This window comes from Schistocerca serialis, chromosome 1 (genome assembly GCF_023864345.2).
Source record: "Schistocerca serialis cubense isolate TAMUIC-IGC-003099 chromosome 1, iqSchSeri2.2, whole genome shotgun sequence".
Lineage (NCBI taxonomy): Eukaryota > Metazoa > Arthropoda > Insecta > Orthoptera > Acrididae > Schistocerca > Schistocerca serialis.
In genome coordinates, this window is record NC_064638.1 from 908,555,797 (window position 1) to 908,579,716 (window position 23,920).

At 37.6% G+C, this 23,920-nt stretch overlaps 1 protein-coding gene across 3 annotated transcripts in view; it reads right to left on the reverse strand.

Annotated features, from left to right (window-relative positions):
* Window positions 1-23,920, reverse strand: part of LOC126412065 (exportin-6-B) — a 357,950-nt gene that overhangs the window by 24,398 nt on the left and 309,632 nt on the right. For 2 of the 3 annotated variants that reach the window (XM_050081474.1, XM_050081456.1), the window contains 3 exons: window positions 19,628-19,894; window positions 16,173-16,339; window positions 10,414-10,576 (listed from right to left, as the gene is read on the reverse strand). In XM_050081474.1, the coding sequence (XP_049937431.1) occupies window positions 10,414-10,576; window positions 16,173-16,339; window positions 19,628-19,894 (597 nt within the window). The remainder of the gene's footprint in view (window positions 1-10,413; window positions 10,577-16,172; window positions 16,340-19,627; window positions 19,895-23,920) is intronic. The other variant, XM_050081465.1, reaches the window with a different exon arrangement.

A 23,920-nucleotide genomic window follows, 5' to 3' on the forward strand; every position in this document is an offset into this window, starting at 1 on the left:
AGCTGTATTCTTTATTCAATAATCCAAAACAAAGATGATGTGACTTACCAAACGAAAGTGCTGGCATGTTGATAGACACACAAACAATCACAAACATACACACAAAATTCAAGCTTTCGCAACCAAAGGTTGCTTCTTCAGGAAAGAGGGAAGTAGAGGGAAAGACGAAAGGATGTGGGTTTTAAGGGAGAGGGTAAGGAGTTATTCCAATCCCGGGAGCGGAAAGACTTACCTTAGGGGGAAAAAAGGACAGGTATACACTCGCGCGTGCGCCCACACACACACACACACACACACACACACACACACACACACACACACACACACACACACAAGTAGACATTTGTAAAGGCAAAGAGACATTTGTAAAGGCAAAGAGTTTGCCCAAACTCTTTGCCTTTACAAATGTCTGCTTGTGTCTGTGTATGTGCGGATGGATATGTGTGTGTGTGTGTGTGTGTGTGTGTGTGCGCGCGCGCGCGCGCGCGCGCGCGAGCGAGTGTATACCTGTCCTTTTTTCCCCCTAAGGTAAGTCTTTCTGCTCCCGGGATTGGAATGACTCCTTACTCTCTCCCTTAAAACCCACATCCTTTTGTCTTTCCCTCTCCTTCCCTCTTTCCTGAAGAAGCAACCGTTGGTTGCGAAAGCTTGAATTTTGTGTGTATGTTTGTGTGTGTTTGCGTGTCTATCAACATGCCAGCGCTTTCGTTTGGTAAGTCACATCATTTTTGTTTTTTGATATATTTTTCCCACGTGGAATGTTTCCCTCTATTATATTCTTATTCTATAGTCATCTACTTAAAATGTCGCAGCAGTGCTCCCCATTCATATATGTTTGAATTTTGAAATAATGCCACTGTACAGATCTACCTTCAAGACAGTAGTTTGCAAACTATTCTCTTCTTAATGCAGCCTGCTTCGAAAAATTATTGCTGTTAATGTTAATAACTATTAGTGTTAATGAAAAAATGTCATCACCAACTAAAACTGAGTCTTTTAGCATGCAGAATATTCTTGATTGTAATGTATGTCATGTAATATGCAATTTGTTGCTGAGCAACCGAGCTGATGTCTTTGCTTCATCCAGTCATGAATTGAAACACGTTTCTTACTTTTTTCTTATGCAGTGATTCCATGCAACAAGCTTTAACTTCATCACAACTTGTGCGATGTGCACCGGCCAAACTTTCATTTCAGACACAACTCAGGAATCGATGAAACTGAAATATATACTTGTGTTGCGGTGTCACATATGAAACCAATTGCGTGCAACTCATTCCACGCAATATTGGCGCAACCCAATGTCATTATGTGCATTAGGATTAACGCTTTTCAAACCACCATTTGCAATATTTTCCCACAACCTGTCAGAAATAGGTTAATTTCAGCAGTTGACAGAGAGCGCCAGATAACAGGCGTTACCATGCTTGCACAGCTACGATGATGTAGGAAGCCCGTCTGTTCACACACTAAAAGATCTTACATTATGCCCTAAAAGAAACAAGACATCAGAGGATACTCCAAGAGCTTCGGAATTTCATGAACCATACTAAAATGCATAATTCGACTCATAGTGCACATTATTCGCATGTCCAGATTCACAATGAAGTAGGCCTCAACCTGATGTTAAGCTTTTCATTGTGGTTTTTGGGATGTAAATTTTCTTGGAGTACCAGTACTGTATTATCTCATGTTCGGTTCTTTATTATGGCATAATGCCATACATGCTAGACGACGAAATCATGCACTTGAAATGCACTTAATTTCAAATAAATTGACTGTCTCAGTGGAAAAGATTAACAAAAGCCAAATTTCTTTAGCAAACCGACAAAAATAACTTCACTGTTCTGCAAGGCAATTAATGCTTGACTGTCAGAAAGGTGGAAATAGAATAAGATCCGAAACTGATAACGTTTTAGCCCTGCATAATTATGTGAATGTAATTTAATTCAATTGATAGTTCCCGGCCACTGAAATCTGTTTTGTTTTCATTTGACATGAGAGCAATAAACGAAGAGGAAACAGCAAAATCATTAAATGTAAACACGGGTCACATAAAGATTACCCATCTCCCCACTACATTTCAGACTGCTCTGCGCATCTGCCCCCCCCCCCCCCCCCCCCAAGCATTTGAGTTAAGACGCCAAAAAAAAAGATAGTTTACAAAAAATATTCATTTTGTAGTGCACATATTTCTAAACAGTCTGATGCATAAAGCATATATGTTCGAGAAAATGTAGGACATGTTATTTCGTCAAGTGTGCCAAAGTGAAGTACAGTGCCACACCTCTTCACACAGCATTCTTCTATTGCGCATCACTGTATTTCGCTTTTGGAATTCAAATGTGTATATTTTCTAATGGATGCCATCAAATTATATTCACGACAGTGGAAATTGAAATGTCCTGTGGTGGCTCTTCTGCTCCCAGTCGGCTGGTTTGACATCCTGCCTCTCGGGGGGCAGGGGGTGGGGAAACCACTCACCATTAATACTGGATGGGATCATTTGTAAGCAAGAGAACTAGAACTCTTCAGAAAATTTGCACTCTTTATTGACATGAGACAAGCAAGGCAGTGCACATTTCTTCAATCCTGAGGTCCGGGCATTTTTTTCTCTCTAATCTTGCTACAGCTTTATATGGCATGCTTTCCTTTCTGTGAAAGAATCTATAACCTCATCAAAGTTCGTCAAACATTTTGCTACATGAAAAATTGAAATGTCGTTGTCTAATACTGAAAAAGATGTTAACACAAATAGTGCCCAAGACTGGTGTGATTTCTCAATCCGATTACGTCTGTTTTGTCAATGTCTGCTAAATGAAATGAAATAGGCAGTCTAATATTGCAGCATTTGCAACACACACCAAAAAAATGGTCATTTTATAGCACAGCAAAATATAATTCATGAAGTACCAATATCAAATGCCTATTTGGCCTACTAAAAGCACGAAGCTTTATGTTAGGAAATAGTTTCACATTTCATTCACGCACTCCAGCTTCTCAAGCATGAGACTGAAAAATAGCAGTATGAAGTTTTTGTACAAATTTGGAATTGTCACATTCTTCCATAATTTGTGTGATGTCCCCATTTCTTTTCATTCCTTGTTCTAACAAACAATCTTGCCATCACTAATTCTGTAACTATTCCTGCCAGCGTCAAGATGCATTCTATGGTTATCTTCAGCAACCCTACCACAATAACTGGTTTAGTTATCCTGCATTTATTCTCCAGTTAGGCATTATTACGTGTTTGTACAACGCGTTTTCCACGCTACTCCCAGAATTGAACTTAAGCGGCTGCTAGCCGGGGACTGTACATCTGGCTCTTACTAGTGTAGTGATATGGCCAAAATTTTTCTGTCAAAATTTCATTTTCTTGGAGACATCGAGAAGATAATACAAGATCTTTCTTATCTATTATTCCTGTTTGTCGTTTATTTCCACTCTGGTAGTCCAAATCCACGGATTTTGCTAGTAATTGTAACAAAAGCTGATCATTTGCAAACCCAGTCAATCACATAACAAACAATGATTGGCATTCACCCGTTTGGCTTTATTCCGCTCAGCAGGTACAGCCCCATCCCTTTTTGTCTGCAGCAAAGTTTATTTCTAGATATGACCGGGAATCCTCTGGCAGGCATCACGTATACTATGCACCCACTCAAAAATCAACTTATGATTCATTCAGAAATCAACAAAGAATGTGTTCAAAAATGTTAAAAAAAATTGACAGGTATGCATTTCAAAATCATATGAATAATCGCTAGACCAATGTGTGCTGGATGCTAGGCGATTTGTGAAACAAGGTTTTTCCCCCCCTCAAGAATAGGAATTTGGCCCCCCCCCCTCGTGAAATTGTCACTCATCTACTACTTTAAGTGTCTCAATTCCTAATCTATTTCCCTCAGCATCATCCGATTTAACTTGACTACATTCCAATATCCTCGTTTTGCTTTTGTTGATGTTCATCTTATATCCTCCTTTCAAGACACTGTCCATTCCATTCAGCTGCTCTTCCAGGTCCTTTGCTGTCTCTGACAGAATTATGATGTCATCGGCAAACCTCAAAGTTTTTATTTCTTCTCCATGGATTTTAACTCCTACTCCGAATTTTTCTTTTGTTTCCTTTACTGCTTGCTCAATATAAAGATTGAATAACATCGGGGATAGGCTACAACACTGTCTCACTCCCTTCCCAACCACTGCTTCCCTTTCATTCCCCTTCGATTCTTATAACTGCCATCTGGTTTCTGTACAAATTGTAAATAGCCTTTCGCTCCCTGTATTTTACCTCTGCCACCTTCAGAATTTGAAACAGAGTATTCCAGTCAACATTGTCGAAAGCTTTCTCTAAATCTACAAAGGCTAGAAACGTAGGTTTGCCTTTCCTTAATTTATCTTCTAAGATAAGTCGTAGGGTCAGTATTGCCTCATGTGTCTCAATATTTCTACAGAATCCAAACTGATCTCACCCGAGGTCGGTTTATACCAGTTTTGCTATTCGTCTGTAAAGAATTCGTGTTATTATTTGAAGCTGTGACTTATTAAATCGATTGTTCGGTAATTTTCACATCTGTCAACATGTGCTTTCTTTGGGATTGGAATTATTATATTCTTCTTGAAGTCTGAGGGTATTTCGCCTGTCTCATACATCTTGCTCACCAGATGGTAGAGTTTTGTCAGGGCTGGCTCCCAAGGCTATCAATAGTTCTAATGGAATGTTGTCTACTCCCGGGCCCTTGATTTGACTTACGTCTTTTAGTGCTCTGTCAAACTCTTCACGCAATATCACATATCCCATTTCATCTTCAGCTACGTCCTCTTTCATTTCCATAATATCGTCTCAAGTGCATCTCCCTTGTATAGTCCCTCTATATATTCCTTCCACCTTTCTGCTTTCCCTTCTTTGCTTAGAACTGGGTTTCCATCGGAGCTCTTGATATTCTTACAAGTGGTTCTCTTTCCTCCAAAGGTCTCTTTAATTTTCCTGTAGGCAGCATCTATTTTACCCCTAGTGATATATGCCTCTACATCCTCACATATGTGTCCTCTAGACATCCCTGCTCAGCCATTTTGCACTTCCTGTCAATCTCATTTTTGAAACGTTTGTATTCCTTTTTGCCTGTTTAATTCACTGCATTTTTATATTTTCTCCTTTCATCAATTAAATTCAATATTTCTTCTGTTACCCAAGGACTTCTACTAGCCCTCGTCTTTTTACCTACTTGATCCTCTGCTGCCTTCACTATTTCATCTCTCAAAGCTACCTATTCTTCTTCTACTGTATTTCTTTCCCCCATCTTGTCAATTGTTCCCTAATGCTCTCTTTGAAATTCTCTACAACCTCTGGTTCTTTCAGTTTATCCAGGTCCCATCTCCTTAAATTCCCACCTTTTTGCTGTTTCTTCAGTTTTAATCTACAGTTCATAACCAATAGATTGTGGTCAGAGTTCACATCTGACCCTGGAAATGTCTTACAATTTAAAACCTGGTTCCTAAATCTCTGTCTTACCATTATATAATCTATCTGAAACCTTCCAGAGTCTCCAGGCCTCTTCAATGTATACAACCTTCTTTAATGATCCTAGAATCAAACGTTAGCTATGATTAAGTGATGCTCTGTGCAGAATTCTACCAGGCAGCTTACTCTTTCATTGCTTACCCCCATTCAGTATTCACCTACTACTTTTCCTTCTCTTCCTTTTCCTAGTATTGAATTCCAGTCACCCATTGACTATTAAATTTTTGTCTCCCTTCACTAACTGAATAATTTATTTTATCTCATCATACATTTCATCAATCTCTTCATCATCTGTGGAGCTAGTTGACATATAAACTTGTACTACTGTGGTAGGCATGGGCTTCATGTCTATCTTTGCCACAACAATGCATTCACTATGCTGTTTGTAGTAGTTTACCTGCGCTCCTATTTTTTTTATTCATTATTAAACCTACTCCTGCAGTACCCCTATTTGATTTTGTATTTATAACCCTGTATTCACCTGACCAAAAGTCTTGTTCCTCCTGCCACCGAACTTCACTAATTCCCACTATATCTAACTTTAACCTATCCATTTCCTTTTTTAAATTTTCTAACCTACCTACCCGATTAAGGGATCTGACATTCCACACTCCAATCCATAAAATACCAGTTTTCTTTCTCCTGATAACGACGTCCTTCTGAGTAGTTCCCACCCGGAGATCAGAATGGGAGACTATTTTACCTCCAGAATATTTTACCCAAGAGGACGCCATCATCATTTAACCATAAAGTAAAGGTGCATGCCCTCGGGAAAAATTACGTCTGGAGTTTCCCCTTGCTTTCAGCCGTTCGCAGTAGCAGCACAGCAAGGCTGTTTCGGTTAGTGTTAGAAGGCCAGATCAGTCAATCATCCAGACTTTCCCCTGCAACTACTGGAATGACTGCTGCCCCTCTTCAGCAACCACATGTTTGTCTGGCCTCTCAACAGATACCCCTCTATTGTGGTTGCACCTACGGTACGGCCACCTGTGTCGCTGAGGCACGCAAGTCTCCCCACCAATGGCAAGGTCCACGGTTCTGTTTCACTTGCCTCACTGTCATCACTAGTGTCATTTACCTCACTGTCTTAATTATCAAAACTATAAGAAATATCACTTTCAGAAAACATCACTGTCACTTTTATTCAACAGACTTTCAGTTTTCTTGTCAGAGAGAAACTTTTTATGGTACTGCAGTGCTTGCTATGACACAGATGGTGAAAAACCCTGAAAACGATTGCTTGTAACTCACAAAATATCTTAAGAAATCTAAAGTGTTATACACCATTTAGTAGATCAATTACTCATCCGTTCTGTCATGCCATCTACTGACAGAAAAGAAGAAACACTGAGAACAAGCTGTACCCACTTTGCCTGTCTCACAGCCATTAGTGTAATAACAGACTTGAAACCTGCAGCAGCCTGCAAGCCGGCTGTATAAGCCAATGGGATATTTTTATTTTCAGTGTGACAAATTCTTTTTGAAGAATTATATATGAGTAACTTGCAAATTTATATGGACATCAATCTTTTAGGTACTTTCAATTCATTTGTCATCATATGCATTTCAGCATAGCAGGGTAGCCGAAGTGTTCCACAAAACTACAATTCAATATCCTTGACATCAATTTGTTACAGAATATCAGAGCATATTATGAGTGCAAATGTAATTGGGTATCTCTAACAGAATGTCCTCCTAGTTAACCAAGATTAAGTAGAAAAATATCAGTCAAATGAAACCCAACTTGCACTTTTCTCACATGACATACTGAAGGCCATGGATGAAGGCAGTCGTGTAGATGCATTAAGGGAAATTTGTGACTTGATTGAGGAATTTTTGGTAAGGAGGATGGGGATTCAAACACAGGTGTAGAAATAACTTAGGATGTGCCCCAAGAAAGTGTGTTGGGACCCTTGCTGTTCATGCAATATATTAATGACTTTGTGGATAATATTAATAGTAACCACAGACTTTTTGCAAATGATGCAGTTACCTATAATGCAGTACTGCCTGAAAGGAGTTGCATAAATTTTCAGTCATATCTTGATAAGATTTCAAAGTGGTGCTAAGAGTGACAAGTTGCTTTACATGTTCAAAAATGTCAAATTGTGAACTTGACAAAATGAAAACACATAGTAGTACCCTATGACTATAATATCAATGAACAATGTAGGAGAAGATAGATTGCTACTTAACGTAAACATGACAGACTAAGTTGGTGGCAGGCACAACTAAAAAATGTTTCAAGAATATTCTGGCCTGAGCTTCTGGAGTTGGCGGTCACGTGTGTGTGAGGTGTGCTTGCTTGTGTAAATGAAGGTGTGTGTTTTTCTGACAAAGGCTGTAGCTGAAAGCTTATGTGCAAGTATCTTTTAATTGTGCCTGTCGGCAACTTAATGTGTCACTTTACGGTAGGTAGCAATTTAGCTTTTCATAGACTTGATATTCCAATCTGGGGGGAGGGGGGGGTCACATTTGTAATTGCTCAATTCATACAGATACCTGGGTGCAAACATTTTGTAGGTATATGAAATAGAACCATCACATAATTTGAGTCATGGGTAAAGCAGGTGGCAGACAGTGGTTGATCGGGAGAATACTAGGGAAATGCTATCACTCTAAAAAGGACACTGTATTAAAAAACACTCACACAACCCATCCTACAATACTGCTCAGACAACTCTTACCAGATAGGACTAACAGGAGATGAGAGGATACAAAGAAGAGCAGCACTGAATGGTCACAGGTTTGTTTGACTCATGGGAGAGTATCACAAAGATGGTGAAAGAATTGAACTGGTAGGCACTTGAAGGTATAAGCAAACTATCATGAGAAAACCCATTTAGAAAGTTTCTAGGACCGACATTAAGTGATGAATCTAGGAATATACAGCACCCCCTACATATCACTCCCATAGAAACTGCAAAAACAAGATTAGACTATTTACAGCACATACAGAGGCATTTAAGCAACCATTCTTCCCACAATCCATGTGTGAATGGAATGGGAGAAAACCCTAACAACTGATAGAGTGCAATGTATCCTCTGTCAAGCACTCCACAGTGGTTTTCAGAATAGAGATGTACATGTAGATAAGATTTTGAGATGGATTTCATAACTACTAAAGCAAATGACATAGAATATATTTTGCAAAATTTTCCTAATTGGCTTGTTTATCTTGATTGTAATTGACTGAATATTGCCACTTCTGTTTGCTACAGGAAGATGTTCACTGAACATAAGACCCAGGTATACAGCACTACACAATTAGAACTTTTGGAGGTGAAGTTACATGTAGAAGCAGTATTACAAAATACTGAAACTGCGTGATATAATGACCTGAAGAAAGTCTGAAGACACATAAAAAGTTAAGCACATACATATGCCTGTCAAACAAAGTATATAGCTAAAGATCAAGTATAGAGAAGATTGTCATCAGAGGATCCAAGTTTGCAATGGTTTCATAGTAATACAGGTCAGTACCACAAGCAAACTGAAATGCTGGCACAGAGGCCTGAGTGCCATTGTGATAGGTTGAGGCATAGTCTGTATGCATTACCCTGAATCTGACTGGTGGGAAATGCACTGCTATAGTGTCCTCTGCCAACATGTTCTGCTGTCAACTTTTGGATGTAACACTGACATGAGTATCTTCAGATATCATATCCTTAGACTGAAATAGGCCTCTTAGATAAGAATGTTTCAGTTTGTGTGTTCTCTGAAGTGGTTAGTAGAGGATGATTAACACCTATGCATTGACTGCTGGGTCCACCATGGTGTCGTTATGTGTTAAATCTTTGGGCAGTGCAGTTGAGTCTCAAGTGCCTTTGAAATGTGGGGCCAAAGTGGTCATTTGCAATGTTACAGGTGCAATGAAGGTCTCAGATGCCAGCAGGTATGGCCATGGCATCAGAGACATTACAGGCTGTATTAGGAGTGATATGTACACTGCAGGTGCACCTCCTGAATGTGTTGGCACTGCTGTAGATATCAACTGCTGGAATCGTGTGAACTTAACTGTTTGCAATGCTGCCAGAAGCCATGAAGATTGGCCACTGTAGAATGGTCAGACTGATTAGGTTGCTTTCGATACTGAAATTTTAGCTGAGACACAATTTCCTGGATCTTATTATGGAACCGAGAACATATGTTTTGAAAAGAAGAAATTAAGGGTCCATTAAGGGAGCTAATTCACACAAAAAGCAGGAAAGATCAGAATCTAAACAGAACACAAGAAAATCTCTCTGGTTTCGCAAATCTGTTACCTGAACAGTGTTGAAAAGTTGAATACAAGTCCCAATCTACCTATGCTTTAATGAAAAATGCAGATGTGGGGTGGAAGTGTGTTGGCAAAAGTTAGTTGATAGAAATATAGGTCAATATGGAAAATTAAGTTCAGTGTACAGGCAGCATGTCAGTCTTTGGTGCATGTGCATGAGCTTAGTTTGAGGTGCAGACTATGTATATTACCGTGAGATTAACAACTGTGGCATGTGCACTATGGAGCTCTTCTCTGTACTTTTGCTGCTTCCACTGACTTTGATGTATAGCTGAGATCAGTATCTTCAGATTTCACAACTTAAAGTTTTGAACATTTATTTGTTTATACAAAAAACAAATAATAATTAAGCTTCCTGCAAATTAAAGTTCCATGCTACAGCATGGGTCAAACCCCATCCTTTGCCCTTCATGGACTCACTGGCGGTTAGCAGTTAAGAGTAATAAGGTATTTCAAAATAGAGCATTGTCTGCTAAAGGCAGGATCAAGGTTTAAATATCAATGGCGTACATAATTTTATGCTACAATAATAATTCACTTACTTAAAAAAACATGAGAAACCATAATAACAACTATTTTATGTATACTCATTGTGACATCACTATCAACTTACAAGAGGATACACATGTTCCAGGCAAAGTGTGATAGTGCTGGGCACAAAGCGCTTAAATGAAGCAGCTGGCTCAGCTATAACAAGCTGCAGCAGCTGAAGAAATTTTTCAACAACTCTAGCTCCAGCACCACCTTCCTGTCCCATAGATGTGGATAACTGTTCTCTGGAAAACAGAAGATACATTGCAATATTACATTTTACTGTTATATTATTAAAATGACAACTAAATGAACAAAAAATTAAATTTGAAACTTTGATTAAGAATGTATGTTATAATAAGACAAAATGACAATTACAGTCTTATTACCAATATATTGTGCCAATGTATTTGACTTAAATGGAATAATTTCCACCTTTGTTACTGTTGGCAGTATGATATCATGGGGATAGAGAGAGAGAGAGAGAGAGAGAGAGAGAGAGAGAGAGAGTGTGTGTGTGTGTGTGTGTGTGTGTGTGTGTGTGAGAGAGAGAGAGAGAGAGAGAGAGAGAGAGAGAGAGCGAGCGAGCCCAGTTGATGTGAATAAAAACAGAGTCGCAGAAATTATTTCTTACCATGTTCATATATTTTACAATGTGATATTTGCTGGACTGCATTAATTCTACTGGAATAGGAGATTTTAGATGCGTATGTCGTCTGTTCTTTTCCAATACTTACAAATTTTATTTCTTGATTCTAGACTCTGAATGAAAGTTCTGAGTATTTTTTTTAGCACCTTGATGATTTGATGTGCAAAATATATTTTGTTAGCTTCTTTTAGCACATGAATAACTGGAAGCATAGTAACATAAAAAACTGTAACCTAACGTACCCCTTCCTGAAAAATATCACTGAAATTAAAAACTTTACTCAAGCTGAGTCCAGAGCTATACGTGCCCTGAAGGCAGACCACTCCTCCGTGTGAACAAAGTATCCACTACCTTGGTAATTCACTGTGGAGAGTATGAGGAAAAGGGGCCACATTAGCTTTCTAATGCTTTGATCTACAAACCATTCCCGATGTCCCATTCTTTCCACTCTGCCTGAGCTGCAGGTAAGGCACTCAAAGACTGACAAGTGCCTGTACAGAATTCTGTACTCTTTCTGACCCACATATTCCTGCCTTCCACGTACTTGCCAAAATACAGAAAAATAACCGTAGCCCCAATTGCAAGTGTATCAACCCTGGTACACCAGCATCGCATAGAGCTTCCCGTCCTATATGAAAGACATCAAACACTTCCTCAAATGCCTTTAGTCAATTTCCATCCCCATCCCCATCCTTCCTTATCACTATATTGTTACTATAAGTTAATGAGATTAAAGTTCAATGCTTAGAATTTTATAGAGTGCTAGAGGATATTTGTCTGAACTGTGTCCTAGACTGGGATGCAAAACTGGAACCTTTGCCTTTTGTGGACAAGAGCTCTAACAGCTGAACAATCCAAGCGAGACTCACAACCCAACCTCCCAGCTTTACTTCCACCAGTGCCCCCTCTTGTACCTTCCAAACTTCGCAGAAGTTCTGCTCCTTGCCTTGTGGGCCTATCACTCCTGGAAGAAAAGATATTATGGAGACACATCTTATCCACAGCCTGAGGTACTGTTTCCACAATCAATTTTCACTCTGCTGGGAGGTGTGTGTTGGTTTGAAACTCCCTGGCAGATTAAAACTGTGTGCTGTACCAGGACGTGAACCTGGAACCTTCACACAACCTTCTCTGCCTTCAACATTGCTGGAAGACTTTCTACATTAACCAGGAGTCTTTTGTGATCAGCCTTGCTCACGCACCTTAACTGATGATTGACAGTATCTTGCAAACAATCTTCCATCATTGTCAATAGATATATTGCTATCTACTAGCAGCTTAAGAATCCTTTTGTTATACATAGGCCATACAAAAAGACGTGGAAATATTTGACGATCAAAAACTGTGCGGGACTTGGCTGGGCAAGTGTCAAAATGTGCAAAGAATTTTTTCACAGCTCTTTAGGTAATTCCATGCTCTTGAATGATCTTTTCCATTCTCCATCCTCCCACATTTTTTTCTGTCTCCAATGTTGATGGAAGACCTTCAATGTTTACAAGGTGTCTTTGGTGGTTGGCCATACTTGCACACCTCAGGTATTGCTCGAGATGTTATAGAAACAGTCTGTGTAGGAAGATCACCGACAGCTAGCAGTGTCGTTGCCTACTATAAACTACAAAGCACTAATGGCTTCAGGGGAAACAGGTATTTATAGATCTGTGGCAATGCTGAGGAGGCATTACCATCAGACATTTACAAAATTTCTTTTCTAGTGTCTTCAATTCTTGAAATTTCCTGATTTTAGTATTTGCTTTGAAGGACTATTTCTGACAATTAATTATCACATCAATGTAACTTTTTATGTGCAAAAAGGTTGGCCCTTAAAGAGATGAACTTTTTGACACTTCATTATCATAGGTGCTAAACATTTCATTTTTCCATCAAATCATATATTTTTCTTAATTATCCTGATTACTTTCAAGCCTTTTTTTAAAAGTAAAACTAGATCTCACACTGATTAATTTCATACCCCATTTGGCCATTTCGTACTTTTCATTTGGACATTGAAATCGAGACAAAACTTTTCTCTCAAATTATTATTATTTTCTTAATTACCCTAATTACTTTAAAGCATTTAAACCTTTTTTTGTAAAGTTAGACATCACACTAGTCAATTTTATATGCCATTTGCCCAATAGGATACCCCCTTGCACTTTATGTGTGATATATGTACATAACAGGCATCATAAGACTTGTCAGAGACTTCTTTATTATCTAATGAAGGTATATTATGTAATAAAAACTGTTGATGTAAAAAACTGATAACTGTCTGGGAAGCAGGAACATTTGGTTCAATTTATTATGCCGTAATCAATGTTTTTGAAAGCCTACAGCTGACATTCATTATTTAAATAACAATATACTGCACTAGTTACGTATTTTTGCATCTTTAGCATGACGCATTTCAAGAATTTTTTCTTGTTGTCAAGCGCAAATATGTAAATAAGTATTTCGTATGATGTTTGAATGTGTTATTCTGCGTGTCTTGCACTGTAGTCATCTTTTTGAGGTTACCAGGAAGTTTGCCTCACCAGTTACGTAGAGAACCACACACACACACACACACACACACACACACACACACTCACACTGTTAGTTTGTGTAACATCACAAAAAATACATACATAAATAATGAACTCGACAAAGAGAATAAATTTTCAAAATATGTTTTGCTCAGCAAGAATAAAATTTGTAACCAGTGTTGTGATTAAATTAATAACATTTGAGCAACGTAAAGTGAATGACAATGTCAACTAAAGCTCCAAGTGGCCATATGCCGAAACACGCCCAATATGATTTGACAAATATGTCACGATGATCACAACAATCACGGAACAGCGTTTGCGCAGCAGACACAGTTTGGAAATGGTAGTGATTCATCATGATATCTTCATTCGAACAAACCTAGTTACTTCCATCAGCCACAATGCCAAGTAGAGCTTGGCAGCTGTGGGAGATAAGGCACGAATTGCTCCAACTTTTACATGTTTAACTGGTTCAAATCCACTGAGTAGAGTGCCCTGGTGTCAAGAAACTTAACCACATAATATTTGTAAGCACTAATGGATGGCCAACATCGTGCCATCGTCATTTTTTCTCCACAAATATCTTTTTGTAATGCGTAAATTACAGAAAAATTATAAACATGCTGGCACAAAATCAGGTACAAATTAACAGCGTGGCCATAGGAAATTTGACGGGACCGATAAAAAATGTTGTAATCGGCAGGAAAACATTAATTCTGAGGACATAAAAGTGGGGTTATACTGTACTTGTAAACTACACCTGCTGTGAAGATGTTATGTACTTATAACAAGCTTAAAGTACATTAACACTTGTGAAATTTGCTATCAACAATCAATTCCATCTTCAGGATAACAGTGTCATTCACTTCTAAATATAAGAAGGGGTAAATGTTATTCATAATCCTCTACTGAAGTCAGTTGTGGCTGAGAAAAGACAGAATTACATAGCATTGGTAAAAAAAAATTGTCAGCAAACAAAAATACAGGAGTTAGATAAAAATATGGACACACCCACAAGAGACGCATTCTTGAATGTAACGGCAGATCTGAGCCAATCCTGAAGGTTCCATCGCTGTATTTGATTATGAACACACCTGTGTAATGTCCTCAACAAATGTGTCAGTCATGGGCAGAACAGTGTTCTGTGTAGTTGTGAATGCATTATGCCAGAGCTAAGTGAGGAACTGTACCAAAAATTTTATAAAACGTAGATATATCATCATCTTACATTCATTAGATTTTGCTAGAAAATCTAGTGTCCAGTACACAAGGTCGGTCAAGGAACAATATATATATATATTTTTTAATGGCAGAAGTGTTATTACCTAGGAAGACACTCATCTTTTTTAAGGAGTTAAGAATTCTGTGAAGGGGAAAACTTTGTACATGTCATGCAGCATTTTATTAAATATTCTGGGAGTCTTATGGCTCGACAAACACTGCTGATTTGTGGTAACCATGTGTATGAAACAAAAAGTGCAAACATGACATGCTGATGTACATACTGAACAATCGAAATAGGTATGGTGGAAGCTTAACAGGGGGACATAGAGCAGAAAAAAAAGCACCTGCTCAGTCACAACAAGGATGAAAAGTATGTGTGTTGAGTGATTGTGACAGATGGTTACTGAAGAGTATTCTGATGAAAAAATAAAGAGGAAGACAGCTGCAACAGTCACTGCAGAACTGAATGTAACACTTGCAAGCAAAGTCAGCTCCAAAATAAAGTGAAGGGGGCTACATAAACTGGGAATTGCATGGTGAGCTAAAATTCCAAAACTCTATCTCACCGATACAAACATTCTTTACAGGAAAGTGTGGTGGACTATGGGGCAATGAAATTAAGTCATTTGACTGAGTGAATCTTGTTGCACACACTTTCCAACTTGTGTCCATTTACATTCCAATAATGAGACATGTTGTGGGTCAGTGGTGATTTGGGCAGCCATACTGTGGTATTCCAGGGGCCCACAGTTACTCTGTAAGGCTTCATTACTGTCAAGGATGACGTTTTGTTCCAAGATGACAGGGCGCCTGTTCACACACCTTGCTTTGGTCCAGGACTTGTTTTGTGAGCACGAGGATGAATTACTACATCTTCCCTGGCCACCATAGTCACCATAGCTCAGCCTTTGTGGTCTACTTTGGAGAGGAGGGTGTGTGATCACTATCCATCTTTATCACAGTTACCTGAACTTGCCGTTATTTTGCAGGCAGGAAGAATAGAATACAGTTCCCTTGAAAATCATACAGGACCTGTGTTTATCCATTTCAAGATAACTGGAAGCCATTTTGAACACCAATGGTTTTCCTAACTGTATTAGGCATGATAATGAGTTGTGTTTCTGTTTTTGTCCTCCTCCCGTATGTTGAAATGTTTACAAAAGTTTGCTTTTATTGCCAGCTCTTTCTACAGCATAGAGCAGTTCTTGAATAGAATAACATTCAAATAAATATCTACTGAGTTGCCTGTATGTAGCTATATATAATTTAACTAAAAGTGAGTTAACCGGACTATTGTAAAAACATATTCTACATCACAATATTTATCGAGAATGTTGTCTATGCAATATGCAGTAAATAATTGATGGAAAAATAATTACTATAAAATTTTAAATAAGTTTTCTATTACCACATAAATTACAGTTAAGTTCAAACACATCTCACCTTGTGAAAACATCCAGGAATGTTTGGACAGTTGTTTCTGTAAGTGATGCTCCTAATTGTTGCTGTAAGCCTGCAAATGCTTTCATGAAGAATTCAAGTATTGCTTCACAAACATTAGGCGTCCGCACATATGCTGGGAAGAGTGATAATGCTTTGTGTATATTTGCCTGTAATTAAAAGGAGACCGATTTTAGATAACTGTATCAAAACAAAATGTGAATATGCACTTAAAAGTATGGATAATATCTTAATTTTAGTAAATACAGCACTAAAATAAAGATAGGTAAATTTTTTATTTAGTAGGTGGTACCACACCTAATATGCAAACAAAAATTGACACAAATACTACACATTAGAAGGATAGGTTCCATCACCTAGCAAGAGAGAGCCCAAGGTCGGCCATTCATAAGTGTTCTAGACCAGGGCCTGCAATGGCAATGCTGTTAATCCCTGAAAAACTCCATTAGAAAAAAATCTCTTATCTGATGATGATAAATGTGGTTTGGAAGAACAGTGTTTGTTTAATTGCTGCTACTGTCTGCCAAGTAATTGTTCCATCTTCTTATAGTTTAAAATGAAACACTCATTTCTTCCTTAAATGCAACATTTATTTATCTTCTCCCATGAGTTTTAATGTTGAATCACATTAATTTGAACCAGATCCTAGTCATAATCCTTATCCACTATTTCAGGTACTTATTTCTTTTCATGCATTAAAAAAGATATTTACTAGCATTTAGTCAAATGATACATTAAAATCATCATTGTGCACATGAATATAACAAACAGCTAATAAAATTTTTCTTACAGGCCACTTCAAGGGTAAATCCTTCCCTGTGTAGCATTTCAACGTACTACTATTACTACTTTGAAGGAATTACCTACAAACAAATCGGGGGCACAGCTATGGGCACCCACATTGCACCTCCTATGCCAACTTATTCATGGGCTGTTTAGGGGAATCCTTCCTAAACACCCAGGATCCTAAACCCCTCACCTGGTTCATATTCACTGATGACATCTTTGTGATCTATATTGAGGGTGAGGACATCGTATCCACATTCCTCCAGGACCTTAACAACTTCTCCCCCATTTGCTTCACCTGGTCCTACTCAACCCAACAAGCCACCTTCCTAGATATAGACCTCCACCTCAAAGATGGCTACATCAGTACTTCATCCATATCAAACCTACTAATCACCAGCAATACTCCCACTTTGGCAGCTGCCACCTGTACCACAGCAAGAAGTGCCTTCCATACAGCCTAGCTACCCATGGTTGTCGCATCTACAGTGACAAGCAGTCCCTCTCGAAATACACCAAGGGTCTCACTGAAGCCTTCACAGACTATAATTATCCTCCCAACCTTGTACAAAAACAAATCTCCTGTGCCATATCTTCCCAGTCTCCCAACACCTCCCAGAGTCCCACAGCAGCCTTCAAAGGTAATAGCACAGAAAGGAATCAAACAAGCGTTCAAAGTTATCAGTGGAGAAAAGGGGACTTTAGTAAGAACACTGCTTGTGATCAATGCTGCGGGCAACACCATGCTACCCTTAATGGTTTTCCCACGAGTTCATTTTAAAGAGTTCATGCTTTATGGTGCACCTACAGGAATGCTTGTACTGGCTCATTCCTCAGGTTGGATGACTTCAGTTAACTTTGTACGGGTCATGCAGCATTTTATTAAATATTCTGGGAGTTCTATGACTCAGCAAACACTGCTAATTTTGATAACCATGAAAGTCACATGTCCATTGAAGCCATTAATATGGCAAAAGCTAGCGGAGTGCACATCTTAACTGTTCCTCCATATTCAACCCATAGAATGCAACCTCTGGAAGTTGGAATTATGAAGCCATTTCAGGCTTATTATAATGCTGCTGTAGACACACGGATGAGTGAACATCCAGAACAGTCCTTCACCATCTATAACGTTGCAGCTTGTGTAGGTATAGCCCATGTACGTGCAATGACTCCAGAAAATAAAATCAATTCATTCAAGAAAACTGGCATTTTTCCTGTTGACAGGCATGTTTTCACAGATGATATGTTTCTGCCAATTATGGTTACTGACAATCTCCATCCCCCAGAATAACAGAGAGAAACAAACCAGGATCCTACAACTGAAGGACAGAACAGTGACCAGACAGCACTTGAATGCGATCCACCACAACAAAGTGGTGTTCCTAGAAGGAAGGCTGATTTTTCACAACAACCGGAAAGTCCACAAAGTTCAAACCATTCTCCATCTTCAAGTTACCTCAGTCCTGAACAGTTCCGTGGCTATCCAAAAGCAGAAAGAAACAACAGGACTAGGAAACCTAGAGAAAAGGGGGAGAAGAAAAATCATCACTGATATGCCAGAAAAGGTAATCCTGGAAGAAAAACAGAAAGTAAAATTCTTAAAGTCAACAAAAGTAGGCCTATAGGTTACAAGTGTGAAGATGAGTCTCTTCAAGAAACAGAAAACTAGGTCTGAAAATGAAGACGAAATGCACCACACTGATGGAACATCGGACTTGGAAGATGATATTGCTCAATTAAGTGAAGATGAAGTTACAGTTCCACAAAACCCTGACATCAGACATTACGTTCTCATTAAGTTTATCACAAATAAAAAGTGTAGTCCATTATATAGGGAAGGTTTTGAAGAGAAAAAAAAGTGATGATGGGGACTTTGAAGTTTGTTTTCTGAGAAAGTCGCAGAAGACTGAAAATAATTTCTTCTACCCTGTAGTTGAAGATATTTTGAATGCCAAGATTTGTGATACAGTTATGGTGTTACCTCAACCTCAAGAACGTGGAAGAACAAAACGCCAGCAATCGCTGCTGTTTCGCTTTTGCAGTATAACATTCGTTAAAATAGTTTTTTTTACAGAGGTAGTTCATAACCTTTTTTTTCTAATTCTATTACCATTATATTTCATGTTTTATCTCACAGTAAAAAGTTTCGCTATTGTAACTGTTTTCTGCCTTTTTCAACCAATAAAGTGTTATTTTCTTCAGAGATATTTTATCTTATGACTTAATTTAAAATACTATCCCCAAATAATTAAAAAAAGGAACAAAATCAATGTTTCTTATCTAATTGTTAAGTGTGTCATTCTTCCCCATAGTGTCTCAACCTTCCCCATTCAGTGTCTCAACTTACCCCACCAGTGGGGCAGCACGAGACATTGTACATCTTCCGTATTTTGAAAGAATTTTCCAAAACCAGGCAAACTTTACATATAATTCCATAAATAATTGTATTTACAATAATGATACTCCAAAAAATAGTGAAAGCAAAACAGTACAGGGGCTACTTACAAATGTACAGCCCTTTTAATTTTTGTGCCTCAACATGCACCACTTTTCCGTAATTGTACTTTTACAAACAAGTACCTTTGATATTACAGAAATATTTTAAAAAGTAGTTGAAAATACTTCAGTAAAAAACATTACACATGCACCTGAATGACAGAAAACAGAAGTTTCTTCGTATTTGTTATTTCCGAACAAACAGATTCAACCAGGTCACCAAGCAGCAGCAGTGTGTTTGTAATTACATCTTGAGCATGAGGTGAAGTTGGTGTCACATGTTGAAAGCAGGCAGTGAGTGAATCCATAAGATCTGTCAGCAACCTGTGTCGTTCATCCCAGCATTGCTCATTATTAGGTACCCCTGGGCAAGACAGCAGTAAGGTATTACAAAGTGCTCGTGTCACTAACCGCTTTGTCTGTGGACGAAAATGAAATAAATATTAAATGATAGTAATCAATATAACATACACTCTAAATTTTTCTAGTATGAATTTCTGAAAAAGCATTACATGAAGTACACTGTAAAATTATAAGGCAGCACAACAGTTGTGCAGTACTTACCTTCACATAGCAAAATTCCAATACTGGTAGTACGACACATTGCAATTAGAGAAAAACTATAGTTAGTTTTTGGAACTAATAGTTCTTTCAATGGAAAGGAAAGACAGATTTGGTGTGAAAAATCCACCTGTTTGTAACAGTTTTTTCCCCTCTTAATGTGTCTGCCACCATTAGTGGAATTTTATTTCCTGAAGGTCAGCCATTGTTTCCATATAATATTACAGTTTTCACTAATAAATTATCTTCTGAGAGCATGCAGCATTATTAAATACAGAAATTACTCGTCACTGAATAACAGAACACAAATTTTATTTTAACTTAATTCATTCTGTCTTATGTCTGTGTGTTCTCTGTCACTAACACAAATGTTTGTTTATTTATACACAAAATCTTGCTCATGATGTGGGATACAAATTATAGCAATACAAAGGTGCAGGAGCATAAACCTTTTTATTACATAGATTTCTAAATATACAAATTCTTAAAGGACAGAATACACATACATTTACATTACAATACTTTCTAGCAGCGATTTCTATTTTAAAATACAAAGTCAACCTGAGAATTATTATTATATTATTCTTTCTTTTCTCAGACATTATGTCTGGTCAAAAATAAAAGTGACACAGACCTTGATCAAGCGTGACTTCCTTTTAACTGTACGGTATATGTTACATTGCATTTAGGAACTTTCGGGTTATTGAACCTGTATCAATAATTACGGATTTCTGTAGTTGTATATATACGTTTGGATGTAGCTGTATTGCGTTGATGTAGTGGTGGATATTGTGTAGTTGATAGTATAATCGGTATAATGTCAACTTTATCCCGATGCCACATGTCCTTGACTTCCTCAGCCAGTTGGATGTATTTTTCAATTTTTTCTCATGTTTTCTTCTGTATATTTGTTGTATTGGGTATGGATATTTCGATTAATTGTGTTAATTTCTTCTTTTTATTGGTGAGTATGATGTCAGGTTTATTATGTGGTGTTGTTTTATCTGTTATAATGGTTCTGTTCCAGTATAATTTATATTCATCATTCTCCAGTACATTTTGTGGTGCATACTTGTATGTGGGAACGTGTTGTTTTATTAGTTTATGTTTTATGGCAAGTTGTTGATGTATTATTTTTGCTACATTGTCATGTCTTCTGAGGTATTCTGTATTTGCTAGTATTGTACATCCGCTTGTGATGTGATCTACTGTTTCTATTTGTTGTTTGCAAAGTCTGCATTTATCTGTTGTGGTATTGGGATCTTTAATAATATGCTTGCTGTAATATCTGGTGTTTATTGTTTGATCCTGTATCGCAATCATGAATCCTTCCATCTCACTGTATACATTGCCTTTTCTTAGCCATGTGTTGGATGCGTCTTGATCATGTGTGGCTGTGTTAGATGATACGGGTGCTTGCCATGTAGTGTTTTCTTTTTCCAATTTACTTTCTTCGTATCTGTTGATGTTATGTTATCTAAAGGGTTGTAGAGGTGGTTATGAAATTGCAGTGGTGTAGCCGATGTATTTATATGAGTGATTGCTTTGTGTATTTTGCTAGTTTCTGCTCGTTCTAGAAAGAATTTTCTTAAATTGTCTACCTGTCCATAATGTAGGTTTTTTATGTCGATGAATCCCCTTCCTCCTTCCTTTCTGCTTCATGTGAATCTTTCTATTGCTGAATGTGTGTGATGTATTCTATATTTGTGGCATTGTGATCATGTAAGTGTATTGAGTGCTTCTAGGTCTGTGTTACTCCATTTCATTACTCCAAATGAGTAGGTCAATATTGGTATAGCATAAGTATTTCTAGCTTTGTTTCTTGCTGTCAATTCTGTTTTCAGTATTTTTGTTAGTCTTTGTCTATATTTTTCTTTTAGTTCTTCTTTAATATTTGTATTATCTATTCCTATTTTTTGTCTGTATCCTAGATATTTATAGGCATCTGTTTTTTCCATCGCTTTAATGGAGTCACTGTGGTTATCCAATATATAATCTTCTTGTTTAGTGTGTTTTCCCTTGACTATGCTATTTTTCTTACATTTGTCTCTTCCAAAAGCCATATTTATATCATTGCTGAATACTTCTGTTATCTTTAGTAATTTGTTGAGTTGTTGATTGGTTGCTGCCAGTAGTTTTTGATCATCCATGTATAGCAAATGTGTGATTTTGTGTGGGTATGTTCCAGTAATATTATATCCATAATTTGTATTATTTAGCATGTTGGATAGTGGGTTCAGAACAAGGCAGAACCAGAAAGGACTTAATGAGTCTCCTTGGTATATTCCACGCTTAATCTGTATTGGCTGTGATGTGATATTATTTGAATCTGTTTGGATATTAAGTGTGGTTTTCCAATTTTTCATTACTATGTTTAGGAACTGTATTAATTTAGGATCTACTTTGTATATTTCCAATATCTGTAGTAACCATGAGTGGGGTACACTATCAAAAGCTTTTTGGTAATCAATGTATGCGTAGTGTAGCGATCTTTGTTTAGTTTTAGCTTGATATGTCACCTCTGTATCTATTATCAGTTGCTCTTTACATCCTCATGCTCCTTTGCAGCAGCCTTTTTGTTCTTCATTTATAATTTTGTTCTGTGTTGTATGTGTCATTAATTCCTGTGTAATGACTGAAGTTAATATTTTGTATATTGTTGGTAGGCATGTTATGGGGCGATATTTTGCTGGGTTTGCTGTGTCTGCTTGATCTTTAGGTTTCAGATAAGTTATTCCTTGTGTAAGTGTATCAGGGACTGTGTATGGGTCTGCAATGTAATTGTTAAATAATTTAGTTAGATGTGAATGTGTTGAAGTGAACTACTTTAGCCAGAAATTTGCTATTTTATCATTTCCAGGGTTTTTTTCCAATTGTGCGTAGAATTAATTGCTCGGGTGACTTCATGTTGCAAGATTATCACTACAGGTATTTGTGGTATCATCTTGTATGTGTGTGTTTCTGCTTGTATCCGCTGTGCATGTCTATTATGTTGTACTGGGTTTGACTATATGTTGCTCCAAAAGTGTTCCATGTCTGTTATGTTTGGTGGATTGTCTATTTTAATGTGTGTGTTATCTATCGTCTGGTAAAATTTCTTTTGGTTTGTGTTGAATGTTTGGTTTTGTTTCCTTCTATTTTCACTTTTTTTGTATCTTCTAAGTCATTTGGCCAATGCTTGTAATTTCTGCTTCTTTTCATCTAATTGCTCTATCGCTTTTTGTTGTGAGATTTTACCTAACTTTTTTCGTTTTTTGTCTGATATTTCATTTCTTATAAATTGTGTTAGCTGTCCGATGTCTTTTCTCAGTTTTTCTATTCTGATCTGTAGCCAGTGTTGCCATGCTGGTTTTGTGGGTTTCTTCTGTGTGTTGGTTTGTTCTGATCTCTGTCTAGTGTGTATATTTAGTGTAGTGAGTGCTCCTATATAAACCAGTAGTTGTAACTTTTCCATAGTTGTATTTTCATTTATTTTGTAGTGTATGATTGTGCTGATAGTAGTTGTTGTTTCAATTTGTGGGTTATTTGGTGGTCTATGCAAGAATGGTCTAATGTCTGTATTTGTGTCTTTGTATTCTATATATGTCAGCTGAAATTTTTCTTCTATATCTAACATGTGTGTTACTTCGTGCCCTATTTGTGCTTGTTCTGGTGGCTGTCTTAAGATTTTGATTTCCTCTGATTGTTTAATTGATGCGTGTTGTTCTTTGTTTGTTTGCTCTGGGATGTTTGAGTCCATGACTGTATTTTCTTCTTCTTCTTCTGATTGCACATTATTTTGTTCCAGTATTTGTTGTACTTGTTGTTTGATGTGTTTTAATTCTGACTGGGGTATCCTGTTATTTTTTATTATTACACAGATCTGATCAGCTAGTTGTTGTTCT